The 13,784-nt window shown below is 38.5% G+C and overlaps 1 protein-coding gene across 2 annotated transcripts in view; it reads left to right on the top strand.

The window, feature by feature from the left end:
- Positions 1-13,784, top strand: part of LOC110842289 (potassium/sodium hyperpolarization-activated cyclic nucleotide-gated channel 3) — an 86,110-nt gene that overhangs the window by 2,568 nt on the left and 69,758 nt on the right. For both annotated transcript variants that reach the window (XM_035851554.1, XM_035851544.1), the window contains exon 2: positions 5,859-6,002. In XM_035851554.1, the coding sequence (XP_035707447.1) occupies positions 5,896-6,002 (107 nt within the window). In that variant the 5' untranslated portion in view covers positions 5,859-5,895. The remainder of the gene's footprint in view (positions 1-5,858; positions 6,003-13,784) is intronic.

Below are 13,784 nucleotides of genomic sequence, written 5' to 3'. Positions count from 1 at the left end.
ATAAAGAAACAAAAGCAAAATCCCTGTTGCCTGCATACTTGCCGACTCAATTTTCCTTGAGGATGATATGCAAATCCACACGACTTAGTTTTACTTATTTCCAGTTAGTTCACTGCAATAGTGTATGAAAACCAGACCTTCAAACTTTAATTTACTCAATTCGTTACAAGTCTGAAGCAGCACCAATAATAAACAAAGAGAATACTAAGAATTGTGCAAAATGTCAGTAGCAGATTCTCTAATTGTAATTTCCTCGCCCTCATCGTTGGTTCAATCTCTGCATCAAAACTTGTTTTACTTGCTAATCACTTCGTCCCAACTGTCACAAGTAAAATATGACGAACGTTTCTGGCATTTCAATAGTTGTCAAGTGTCATAACGGAACGATACACATGTTGAAACAATACATTTGCATAGAATTAGAAAAATATTAAGACAATAATTATTATGTAAAATAGTAAAATTACAGGAAAATTAGACTATGTATCTAAAATTATTATTGATAAAAGGTAGAATTGCAATAATTATTCGGGTTCGGGTTTCAATAATTTTGCAAATAAATAATCATTAATTAACGTAATTTGTTTTCTACAACAATATTGTAGCACGGCTGATTTTAAATATATTTCCATCCGATACTTCTCTTTCATGTAGAGAAATGACATGTAGCATAAAATCTAAATCTTTATACTTTCACTTTTGATGTCATATTCGCATCTTGCTAAAGTGTTTTGCTGTTAATGGATCAAACGGATGGGTTTACTTGTCTAAACCAAAGCTCATCCTCCTGTTTTCAGTCGAGAAGGAAGTGGTTCAATTTCCTCTCTTGAGAAGGGATATGCATGGAGGAGGAGGACATATAGAGTGAGGTGAGACGAGAAAAGACAAGTGAGGAGAAAGCTAGTTTGCTTGTTCGTAGAGGAATTCTCTGTAAGTGCCACTAAAGAGAAGAAAAGTTGAGTTATTGGAGCACAAGTTTAGTTGAGCTCTCGTCTTTGCTCCAAAGTGTCCCAAATATGTAAGGACGAGAGTCGGGAAGAGACAACATGCAGAGAAGAAGAAGGAGATTGACGCCAGGTTTTTAAAATAATAGCTCGACATAGTCCAGAAACTGTAAATTCATGCCAAGCACTTATACACGTACATATATTGCTAACACCCCCTGTCAACCACTTCTACGAATCACTCGAAGATTTCAAAATGATGTTCGTTTTTGAAGTGCACGGATAAATTGACTGGGTCTCTCGATGAAATTATTTTGCAAGTATGTACCTGACAGCCCCAAATCACAAAATTTATTTCTCATCTCTTCCCAAATTCTTAAAGTTTTCTTAACTTTACTTCTTGAATGTGACAGTGTGAAATGAAAGTGGAGGAAAGAGGTAAATGTGATGTCACTAAATTCTGTTTGGTTGAGGTACACGTGCAGATAGAACAGAATCAAATGACTCGTCCGAATCTCCACATGGTTGCCAATTTGCCTCGGGAAAGGAAAATGTCATCCCAAAACTTGTTTTTCTGAGAAAGCAAAAAAATATATTCGCACCCTAATAATATTCGAGTTGGAAATGTACATAGGTTGGTTTAGATGGTATAGAATCAGTTTTTTTATAGATGAACATTAAAAAAACTTTTTCCCTGCGTTCTGAACATCCAGCTATTCGAGGAATACCCACTGCGAACAAGGAAGTGCATACCTACAGACCAATAATTCGGATTAGGATATTCTAAACCGACTAACCAAGTACTTTAGGAATAAGTTGGTGCACAATTCTCAGAAATTCAAATGTCGGGTAAAGGTTTTGATTTACAACTCTAATTTGCATTGTTGTTCTGAGAAGACGGTGCTTTCTACATCATTTTGTATTGTTTAAACTTGAATTGAGATTCAAAGTTAACTTTTAGTTTGGTTGGTGCTCAATACTCTCAAGGAATATACTTCCATTAAATAACGAGCGTTTTACATGGGTATGAAGTCCCTCTGAGACAACGGCCAACGGTCAAAATTTGACATTGTTCGAGACATCTCGATCGTAACACTGTGACACAAAATTCAAACGAAAATTTTGTGAATTTCATCTTTTGATGTGGATTATATTACAACGACAAGCGTGTTTTATTTGAAATTCGAGGTTCAAAGGACATAATATTTAGTTTGGATCTAGCGATATGTATTTAGGGATCACGATTTCACAATTTGATAGAGTTTGATTGACCGCTAAACTCGCAATGAACTATTCAATCCCTGAGGAGTCGACCAATATAAGATAATACAAACGCCCTGACTGACTGACCACACACTTTTTGGAGATAAATAGTGCTACACACTTCCGAACCACCTCCAGTTTTATACGTACGTGGTAATCCTTAATGACAACAAAAGCTTCCAATTTCTACAAAACAGTGCAGTTTCATCCAAAATTTATCATGCAAAAGAAACAACGATAGGCTAACAGAAACAGCGCGTAGACTTTCCTTGCGTAGCAGAATAATAATTCACAAATTTCCAAACTTAGTCTTTTAGTTGGATCGTCTACATAATGGAATGCTCAGCGAAGAGCTCATACACTACACATGTAGCAACGATATTCCCAGGAAAGACTCATTTTGAAGAAGACAATATTTAGGACACGTTTGCTTTTAGCCAACGCGGAAAGTTAAACTGTGTACACAGAAGAGTTTCCCATGGAAGCCTTTGTTTAAATCCGGCTGCTTTCGGTTCTTGAACAACGGATGTATCCTGTCAAAATTTTATAGTTATCCCTTCAAGATAGATCCTATATTGATACCCGTCAAAACCTGCAACAAAATTGGCCTAGTATTAATTCATTTTCCATATAAGTACATGGGACAAGAGCTAGGGGTTTGATATTCGAGCTGGATTGCAAGTTTCAGAGTTTCACATGCATATTTTTTGAGCCAATGAATTGGAAAAAATTTAGTTAACCGTCGGTCTCCGATAGGGTTAAGTGATACGTCATTATGTTCAGTTCGTCGAGCTGAACAAGAATATCGAAACCCGAATGCGCGGAAACGCTCCGTTCAAAAGTTATGGCGGGTCAAAGTTTGAAATTTTTATTGCATTTTTGGACGTTTCAGAGAATTCTACGACTTTGTCTCACTTTGCCCCAAAGCGGGAAATTTTTTGGGGTATATTGAGATTTTGGGGGGTAAGGTGAGATTTTTAGTTTTTATTCCAGAATATTGAATTACAATCATTTTACGGCACGGCGGGAGGGGTTTCGGGGTACTTTGAGACTTTTGGGGTTATTTCCTATCCAATTCCCCAATTCTAGGCAGCACGTCTAGGTAGCACTTCTAGATAGCTATCCCAGGTAGCACTTCTAGGTAGCTCTTCTAGGTAGCACTTCTAGGTAGCTCTTCTAGGTAGCTCTTCTAGGTAGCACTTTTATGTAGCTCTTCTATGTAGCACTTCTAGGTAGCTCTTCTAGGTAGCACTTTTATGTAGCTCTTCTAGGTAGCACTTCTAGGTAGCTCTTCTAGGTAGCACTTCTAGGTAGCTCTTCTAGGTAGCTCTTCTAGGTAGCTCTTCTAGGTAGCACTGCTAGGTAGCTCTTCTAGGTAGCACTTTTATGTAGCTCTTCTAGGTAGCACTTCTAGGTAGCACTTCTAGGTAGCTCTTCTAGGTAGCACTGCTAGGTAGCACTTCTAGGTAGCTCTTCTAGGTAGCTCTTCTAGGTAACACTTTTAGGTAGCTCTCCTAGGTAGCACTTTCCGCGTATTCAATCTAACCTAACCTGCTCGCTTCGCTCGCTAAAATACGAACAATACCCCAATATTCGACATAATTACTACCAGTGCGGGGCTCCCGCTTTCGCATTTTCCAGGTTCGCTTCGCTCGCGATCGCCATGTGAGGGCCCCCGTTTTGCCAAGTGCGAAGGGCCCTGCACAGAATCTGTGGTGTTCACAGTGTCTAGCTTCGCTCGGATTTGATGCATTTTACATTTAATAAATAACATCCAAATACCACCTTACCCCAAAATCTCAATATACCCCAAAAAATTTCCCGCTTTGGGGCAAAGTGAGACAAAGTCGTAGAATTCTCTGAAACGTCCAAAAATGCAATAAAAATTTCAAACTTTGTCCCGCCATAACTTTTGAACGGGACATTTCCGCGCCTTCTGGCTTCGATATTCTTGTTCAGCTCGCCGAGACGAACAAAATGACGTATCACTTAACCCTATCGGAGACCGACGGTTAACTAAAGTCTAGCCTGGATTGCAAGTTTCAGAGTTTCACATGCATATTTTTTGAGCCAATGAATTTATTACACATCCAACAAAACAAATTTAGCATGTGTATTTGTGCAGCATTTGTACAAGCATACTGATAATTTAGTCATGCAAAAGTTACAAGAGCTTTGCCGTCAATGGATAGTTAACTTTAGCCGTTTTCGGGTGGTGAATAAATAAGTAATAGGTGAGATATATCCAATAACCAAAGAGTTGCACTTTCAGCCCGAACCAGGGCTCATGGAATCGTCATGTTCGTGTGTCCGTCTGTGGCCCGCTTTCGACCTCCTTTAACCAATGTTGTCTTACATAAGATGCTTATCTTAGCAATGCCGTACGTAAATTTGAAGATGAGCATGATCGGTACATTAGCTGACTGGTAGTGGTCATTTACATTGTGGGGGTAAACTTTTATAATTTTAAATAATACAAATCTAAAATTTCCTCGTGATATGTGTCTGTATCTGGTCTAATCGTAAGTATGACGTAAATTTCACTACTGGTTTAGAATCGCTAGGAAAAGGCTTAAATTGTGGATGCTGGGCATATGGGGAAATTGATACGCAAAAGAGATTCCACTTTTACACTGTACAAATAAAATGACCACATACTCGGGCTATGTCAAATCTGTACTCGAGATTTGTGGTTCACTTTTAAGCTTTGTGTTGGCAAGTTATGAAACCTTTATGCGAGTGATCGTGTAAATAATTCCTTTTATGACTTTTACCTTTTGAACACTGATTGCTAGCATAAGGGTTCAAATCTAGAGTTCAGTAAGCGACGCCATAACCGAGCCCTCATTGAACGACTTACCTACGTGCTTTACATATTTAGGTCCATGATGACTACATCCACTTTCTCTAATCGGCGAAATTATCATTTTGTGATCGAACTTGTCTGGTTTATGCTAAAACGCTGACGTGCTCGCTGTTCGGTGCACTTTCTTTTTGTGGCCGTGTCTACCACAGGAATTGGAAGTGTACTACTCATGAATATTGAGAGGAAAAGCTCATGTCCTATCTATTATCATTATTATAAATCAACACAAAAAACGCTACCACGCTTAACTATGTAATGATCAACATAAAAGTAAACGAGAAAGCGGCAAGGGTGGTTTGATTGCTTACATTGTTAATAAAATTAAAATCCAATTGTAGGATCCTGAACTGGACAATGAAAATACTTCAACCGAATAGAGCTCGACGTGAGATAATACTCACAACACAAAATAATGCGATAATTTTGTGTCTCAGATGTGACGTCTTCTTCCCCGTTCAAACGTCACGAATTTCGATGAGAGGGTTGGATGAGGTATTTCAAGATCATGGGAATTTACTGTACATTAGATTTGAGTGCACCTCAAGGAGAACGTGCCAATGAGAAAGATTTTGGGATTTAAAGTCCTAAGTTGTCCACACATTCTCATACTAGTCATCAATTAGGAAGGAATCGACAATCACATTACATCGGTGATTGTCATATGTAGCTTCCCAATATGCTAAATATTATTATGTGTTATGACTTGGTTAGTTTTTACTGAAAATGTGAGAATCATAATTGTAAATTACTTTTAAATAACAGAATCTTTATTGAATCGGCCGCAGAAATTCTGGTGAATCCATCTCCAAGCTGGCGGACAACATGAGTAGCCTCAAACCCCCGAGGTCAGCATCCGTACGATGGACGCAGAGAGATTACCCCTTCGAGCCAATTAGTCATCAACGGACGTGTTCGCTCTACGTGAGGAGGTGAGTTCAATCCTCTCATTTCCGTTAATGTTACTAGGTCTCGTCTCAAGTTAGCACAATGTATCCCCACAAAGGCAGAGTTGACAAAGAATATGTGCGCATGGGAGGTTGCGTGCTTTCTTTTTTGTACACTGTTCAGTTGAATGAACAAGCAATTAACCTCGCATATCAAAAACTTTTACTGAACGGGTGGGATAATCGTACAGCCTGATGGAACACTACTGGAGACTTATACATTACTTGTATTTATGTATGTATCTATGTACGTGAGGAATACACACATCACACCCACGGTTATGAAGGCAACAACGTCATAAGACCATAACAATATACTTCAGTAGTTACCTGCATAAATACATAAGTAGTTTATGAGTGCTCATGGCGCTTACGTACATTTGCCTAAAGTTGTGCAATTCTTGCAATAATCTAAAATTTCGCAAGTTGTTGAACAATTTATTCGAGGACGAAAATTCAAATTTATATACCATTTTAGTATGATCAAAACTTGATATGTATGTATCAAACAGATCCAATTTACGATCCAAGGACTCGTCACACTCTGTTTTTATCTCCTCACTTTGTTTCGATTCCTTGGATGAAAGGAGGATAATTGGAGATATATCCACAAAAGAAAGTTTTCCACTTCACAAATTGACATGACCACGTTTCCTTAACGCTTTTTGAATTAGTGGTCCATGCAGGTGGGTTTTCATACGGATTTGCAGTGAAACTACTCAAGGGCACTCATGATACAAGACTTTTACAAATATGCACATTATCCTTAGGACGAATGTTCACCTACCTACGTCAAATGTTTCCCATAAAATTCTATTAAAAGTGCTAATAATAAAATGTGGATCATTAACCTATTGATTTCAATGACAATGCTTGTAATGATCTAGAGTATTAAATAAATAAGGAGTCCTTCCATATTTTTCACCTCGGGCTATTTTTCAGTAATCTACATCTATTTACACACTTTCCCCAATCTATTTTCCATACGAGCATGAACTACGTATGTACAAACATAGAAAATTTAACGAACTCACGAGAATCCGTAGAGAAGAAAAGCCAGATTAGAGCTCGGTTGGAAAGACGATTTGGACTAAGCAGCAGTTGAATCATGACATTGGCCTCTATAAAAGGAAAGAAACTGGCAAAGTTGCTACCCTATTTTATTTTATTTATTGGCCATCGTCTCTATACAGATAATCGTATAAGTCATAAGTAAAAGTATGAGACGAACTCTTATGTATCTTCTCTGAATGTACGAAGGGGTTTGAGTTTGTGGCTGATAAATAAGCTGCTCATTTTGGCAAAGCTGAAATCGAACGTCATCGCTTTTGTCTCCAAGTTTATCTTTCACTTTGGGATAATCGCATAGTGAAGAAAGCGGAATTAATTTTAATGTATTTGCGTAAAACCAGGATAAATCTCTTTGGCACGGTTGTGCACATGACACATTTGTTGTGGTTTTGAAATATGGCTAAAATATAGGAAATTCTGCCCGATTTAAATCTTACAACCTGCAAGCACTGCTGGATTTAACACAAAATTATTGTCATACTGTTTTACATGTACTTTAAGTTGTATTTGAACATATATTGTGCACGTTTCGTTGGGTGCATATGTATTTAGAAATTCAAAATTAGCCATTTTCAAGCTAATTCTTCGTTTAGTAAAAAATTACGAAACCACTCGCAATTTTCTTCACCCTTAAGCAACTTTGGCGAAATAAGCTGCTAAGCATGTTAGATGGGGAACTAATAAGTTCATGACTTCAATATAACAAACTGAATAAAAATGCCATTTACTCATCTCTCAAACCAACGGAAGGATCTTCATTCTGCTTTCACTCGACTACAGCATGCACGTTATCAGCTCAAATTTAGTACGTTTCCGTTGCGCAACTTGATGCCTATCTCATCTGTGATAAACGAATCATAATTTGGGCACGTGGAAGCTTTCACCAAAATTGCCTTAATTTCATAAAATTGCTCTCTTTTTATCCAACAGTGTGGTTTGAGAGACGCAGAAAATCCATCATAAGGATCGAGTCGGAATCCTTAATCATCCAATTTATGAAAATACGTTCCTCCACATGCCGATATAACGATCTGATGGATAAAGAATTGCACGGCATTCAAAGCCAGGGAAAAAACAATTCTTTGTCTTAGGTGCATATGCAAATACGCCGTGAAAGATTTTTTTAGCACATGTACTGTACTTGTATTAAAAAATACTTGTTGGTATGACGTGCATTTCTGAATGCACGTCAATATTCTGTACGCTAGAGTTGTAGTTTGTCATCCATTTCACACAATTTCAATAGATTGATCATAGCATAAAATCTATGCAAACTTTTATACCTAGTCTTCTTAAATCTAAAACATTTCCCTTGCTGTTTTTGCGTATGCATTTAAGCTGTACAAGCATGCATAACGTTTCGCATTAAAGACTTCCCCATCACTTTTTCGCTACAGTAAGGAAACTAAATTGAAAGTAAAAGTTTTATTAAGGAGGGACAGCTCAGCTATTCCCAAAAGTGGTGGGGTTGTCAAACTGCACACACAATATTAAACCAGACGCAACCACAACGTTGTCTGCTGGGTTTGCTAAAGCTTCCACCCGCGGACTTTTTTTTAGCTGAGTGATTGTGTGGTTTCAAAACAGAGAGCAAATTTGAGGCAGATGAAGCAGGAGCAGTAGAGCCGGAAACGCATTTTATATTCATCTCCTTCACTCCGTCTCTCTTGTTCTTGGTCGTGCATGAAGAGGAAGAAAGTCAGTCAGAGTCGAGTAAGTGAAAAAAGTAGTAAACGCTCAATTCAGTGAGTTTTGATTGCCACAACAGCGATGCTCTCAGTCCTCCCAAGGTGAAATTTATACCGAAACGCCCGTGTTCCAACATTCTCCAAACAATCAGTGAAAACTGTGGATTCGACTGTGGGCACAACTGCCATGGAACGAGCAACGGGGTGCGTAAGTAAGCGGTGAAAGTCGTGAGCAGGGTATGCAAAATGTGTGCTGGTGGTTTGTAGTGGCTAGCGCATTAGAGGAGAGAATTGGGCTTTTTGCTGTCACGCGAGTGATTTGTGACGGGGTGACGGACACGTGGAAGTCCATACCGATGAACGGCGGTCGGGATGTCGTACTCGGCACAAAGGCGAGCCGTCTCACGTTCCCCCTTCCGCGTAGGTTGCAACACCGAGGGTGTCGTCCATGCAGTGCGGCATTTAGTCGGACAGAGCTATTTCGTATCAAGGGTTTTTAAGTAAAATGTTCCTGAAATAAAATGAGGATAAATAAGTTTGTCCCCAAATTAGGTGAACGGTAAGCACAATTTCAACGCTGGCTGATAAGAAGGGTTTGAGTGGGGAAGCGTTTATGGGAGTTCGAATGCCCGTTGAATGCACCAGAAAGCGGCTCATTTTAGCCGGTTTCAGTTGGTTCTTCTCTTCTGCTCAATCCGTCTTCAGCCAGCCCGTCCTAGCAGCAGGCCCACTTGCATGAAACGCGTTCCATGGAACTGGGGGATGCAAAATGAGTGTTATGAATATTATTATTTCTTTACTGACGAAATAGCTCTTTTTAGTATTTTTGGTTAAGATGATGCTGGAAATATGCACAAATTGCAATCAAAATATTTGTGCTCATGTAATCTTTCATGATTTACCTTATCGCTGCGAGAAATGAAATGGCCCAACGATACGTATAAATATATAAACATTGTGTAATAATTGCAGGATGTTTCCAATATGGAATGGAATTATATAACTCACAGAGTGAGTTATTCTCACGTCCTTCAGCATATGAAATCTGTGCATTCGAATATCATGCTCACTGACTGCTTTGTGTAATGGTGCCATACTGACTTCAATCTAAATCCGAACAATTCAATCATTCAATCTCCTTCAACTGAATCCTCATTTCAGTTCACCTCACTTTTCTGGGGTTAATTTGGCCCGAACGAGAATTACATTTTAGTGTTTCAGAAAACAATTAATTTTATTTGCGCCAAATTTCACAGTCGGTGATTCGTGTATAACACCCAACTACGAATTTTCAAACGAGTAATTCCACTCACCTTTGGGGATTGCTTACTTATATTCCAAGAAACCCTTCCAGAATGTCGTGGAATTCGTACGAGATATATTCCAATCCAACTACTAAAAAGGAACGCATTTAATATTTTCTGACGTGCTGGGGGGTCGGAAAGTTGCCAGGAAAATATGGATTGTGGGGAGCATACTTTCTCAGTATGACATTCCAGACGAGACTATTTCTTGGAAGATGAAATATTCAACTGGAGGTTTTTGCGACCACCTTAGCAGGCATAGCATATATATTAAAACTAATAAATAACGGCATACGTATAATTTAGACCGTTACAAAGGATAAGTATGTCTAATATGCATTAAAATTACTTAACGTTCTAATAAAACATAATTGTCAATTGCTTCTATGTACATGCATTCAGTTAATTAAGCCTTTTGAAAATTCATTTGTACATTGTTGAGCCACTTGACGTTGTTGGAAATTACACATTGTAACAACAACGTAGAACTGTGTTTGAACAAGTCTACACACAAATATGATTTTTCAAATTTGCAGAGATGGATGTGTCAATTAGGTTGTTGTGACTAGTGAGTGTAAAGCCAAGGTAATATACTCTGAGAGGGTGTCATCCTTAACCGCCTATGTCCATTATATACGATGATATGTACTGCCAATGAAAGTGGAATGACAAGGGCTTGTCTCCGAAACATGATGAATTGCTTGTGTGCTTTGTTAGAACACTCCAGTCTCAATGCTCAAATTCTGTATTAGTACTTATAATTTACCAATATTTCGATTTTAAGCCTAAAGAAAACTTTGTCATTAGATACGCGTATTTTGGACCGAGGAAGAGCCAATGCACTCAGGATACATCAACACAGGAAAAGCGTCATGGGTTAGGGTTCAAAGGTTTCATGGGTTAGGAAGAGTCCGTGGCCTAGATATTCGTATAATGTGTTTTCCGCACATGCTGAGGTTGTGCTCCAATACTTACTCAATCACTTGTTACGAGACTTGTTTACTCCATGCTGCACCCGTAATATCTTGAAAACTCGGACCAGCAGCGTTCACAAATGCTCATTGACTGCTTACCATAATGGGAAACACTTCAAAGTCTCAATCAAGGAATCAGTCTCTGTGTTGCTGGGTCTATATATCCTACTGTGCAAAATGTGTTGCCTGTCGTGTTGTGTAATGCATCATGCTTGAAACCCCTGTGGGAAGAAAGCGAAGAAAGCCTCAAATGGAGTGCGAATTGATTAGAAATCTTAAGATGGATAAGAGCACGTGATTTGATAACAACATTTTTTGCTTCATGGTTTACGAGTACGTACGATCTCGCTTCGACATTTGATATTTTATCAATTCATGCAAGTTCCTCCTTCGTAAACAATATGGGAAAATACTTAAAATAAAAGTTTGGAATGGATTATTGGAATGCTACAGACTTCAAATAATACTACGTGCCAATTTTGGTCTTCTATCTCGAGTCGGCAGCAAAACACTGCTCCAGCAGATGAAAAGCAGGGGATGATGTGAGAAAAGTTTACTTGAGTCATGAGTGATAACTTAATAAGACTGGATGATGGATCCCAAGAATTCTAAGTATTAATGCACCTCGAGGAAATGTCAGCCGAAATTTACATCACATCGCACGATGAAAATAGTTCTCAAAGTGGGAAATACGTGGTAGAGGCTTTTAGTTGATGCAATTACCGTTTTTGACACAAGAGTAGTAGACAATTTCTGTTCTGTGGATCTGTACTAACAGGTAAATACATAAGTAACGACCATGCATTCGAAGTGTTTCCACGTGACAATGTCTGGGCCTTTGCCAATAATACAAATACTTTTATGGTTTCAGCCTTACATTCAATATTCTTAAGAGTTCAGTTGTGTGCGTTGAGAAAGATTTTGTATGGCAACGTGAAAAAGTGAGTAGGAGGAGGAGGAAGAGATTCAAACTGGAACTCGAGAGTCGCCTCTCCAGACTTTCTACACCGAAGCAAGGATTTCTCAGGAATCATTCGAAATCCTGGCACTAGGCAGCGACTCGGACAAGTCTTGTCACTTGGTCGGAAGTCTGGTTTTCGGGGAAAATGTGTGTCGTCTTTTCGGGAGAGCACATGAGTAGCGAGAGCAAAGTGAAAGTGAATAGCACGTCGGCGTCACCTCCATCTTTCCTCAGCGTCTCAGATTTGACTTGATCTCGCCTAAGGAAAATAAAGTATGAAAAATGAGATTCTCTCTCCAAATCCATTTTTCACTTTATTCTAATATATATTTTTCGCTCAACTTTCGTTCGTTATGTGCGCCAAAACCTTGCTATCAAAACAAATAATATGGCAACTTTTTAAACCTCACGTTAAATTTTGTTTTAAATACTTAATTTCCTAACAATGATTATAACATTGATTATAAAAGGAGCTAACAACGGGGCAATGAAAAAATTGATACTCAAGAATCCACGCACTAAAAAAATCGCCTGCCGACCCCAGAATTGAATAATCCGAGCTGGATTTTTGCGTCATTTCACCTTTTTTTGTTGGATAATGGACGTTTGATAAAGGAGACGATTCACATTCTTCGGACAATTTTGCTCGAATAAGTGGAATGAGTTAAGCTGAAAGAGACATTAAATGATTCAACACAGGCCCATCCGATCTTCTCACTCCGATTCAGACTAGAAATGGACGTGCTGCAAAGTTGTATGTGTGCGTAATATGGAGAATGACCCAGAAAATATCCTAAGGATAAATTGAATGTGCTTACTAATAGCACCATCGCAGTTGGATATGCTATTAAATCCAGAGGTGTTCGCAGTCTAAAATCGGCTCTCTGAAGCTTCTCGGAAAGAGATGGATGCAAATCCTAAATGCACATTTAAACTCTGAGTCTCGTTCTTGCTTCTTATCGTAATCGAATCTGGATTTACCTTTGCTTAATTTCTGCTACGTTATTATTTCTGCTTTAAGTTCTGTCTGGAATTAGAGGAGCATTTCATTCACTAAATTTTACCGCGTTTATTCTTAGAGGATTTTCCATACATAGCTTGGCACGCAATATAAAACAATGGTGGTACTCACGTCAATGTCTAAATCGCGATGTGTAACTATACCAGAGAGCAAGATACAAAATAGAAAAATTATTCGAAGTAAGCTGTTTAATTAATGACGATATAAACATTCTCCTTCGCTTTATTTGCAATCGTGGCTAAAGGTAGGTTCAAGGATGTCATCTTTATTAGATAAAGTAGGAAAGAGTTACTACGTGTCTACTACGTTGACATTCAGCAAACTTGCACTTTTATTTATCGAGAAGGTAAAACTTTTAACAAGAGCTGGCGTTTTCAGAACGAGCACATATTTCGTCTTGTTTTATCATCTTCGAAATAACATTCGAAAAATTGCGTTTCCCTCAATTTTAGCCCCCACCCAGGGCTTGTGGGCCATATTATGTTTCTATCAGTCTGTCCGTCATTTCGATAACTCTCTTGAAATTTGTCAGATCGAGTTGAAATTTTTCACAAATACGAATAATACGATATGGATCAAAGTAGTAATATATTAAGTATATTCGAAGATGAGTCAAATTGGTCTGTCGGAGGACCGGTGGGGGTCATTATACTATGTGTGAGAACTTTGTTGCATCTATAGTGCAACTCTACACAGTAGGGATTATAAATATGATTTATTAACGAAACGTGCATATTTCATTCACTTG

Source organism: Folsomia candida, unplaced genomic scaffold (genome assembly GCF_002217175.1).
Source record: "Folsomia candida strain VU population unplaced genomic scaffold, ASM221717v1 Fcan01_Sc001, whole genome shotgun sequence".
Taxonomy (NCBI): Eukaryota; Metazoa; Arthropoda; class Collembola; order Entomobryomorpha; family Isotomidae; genus Folsomia; species Folsomia candida.
Note: the sequence above shows the minus strand (reverse complement) of the source record. Positions and strands in the feature narration are given on the sequence as shown.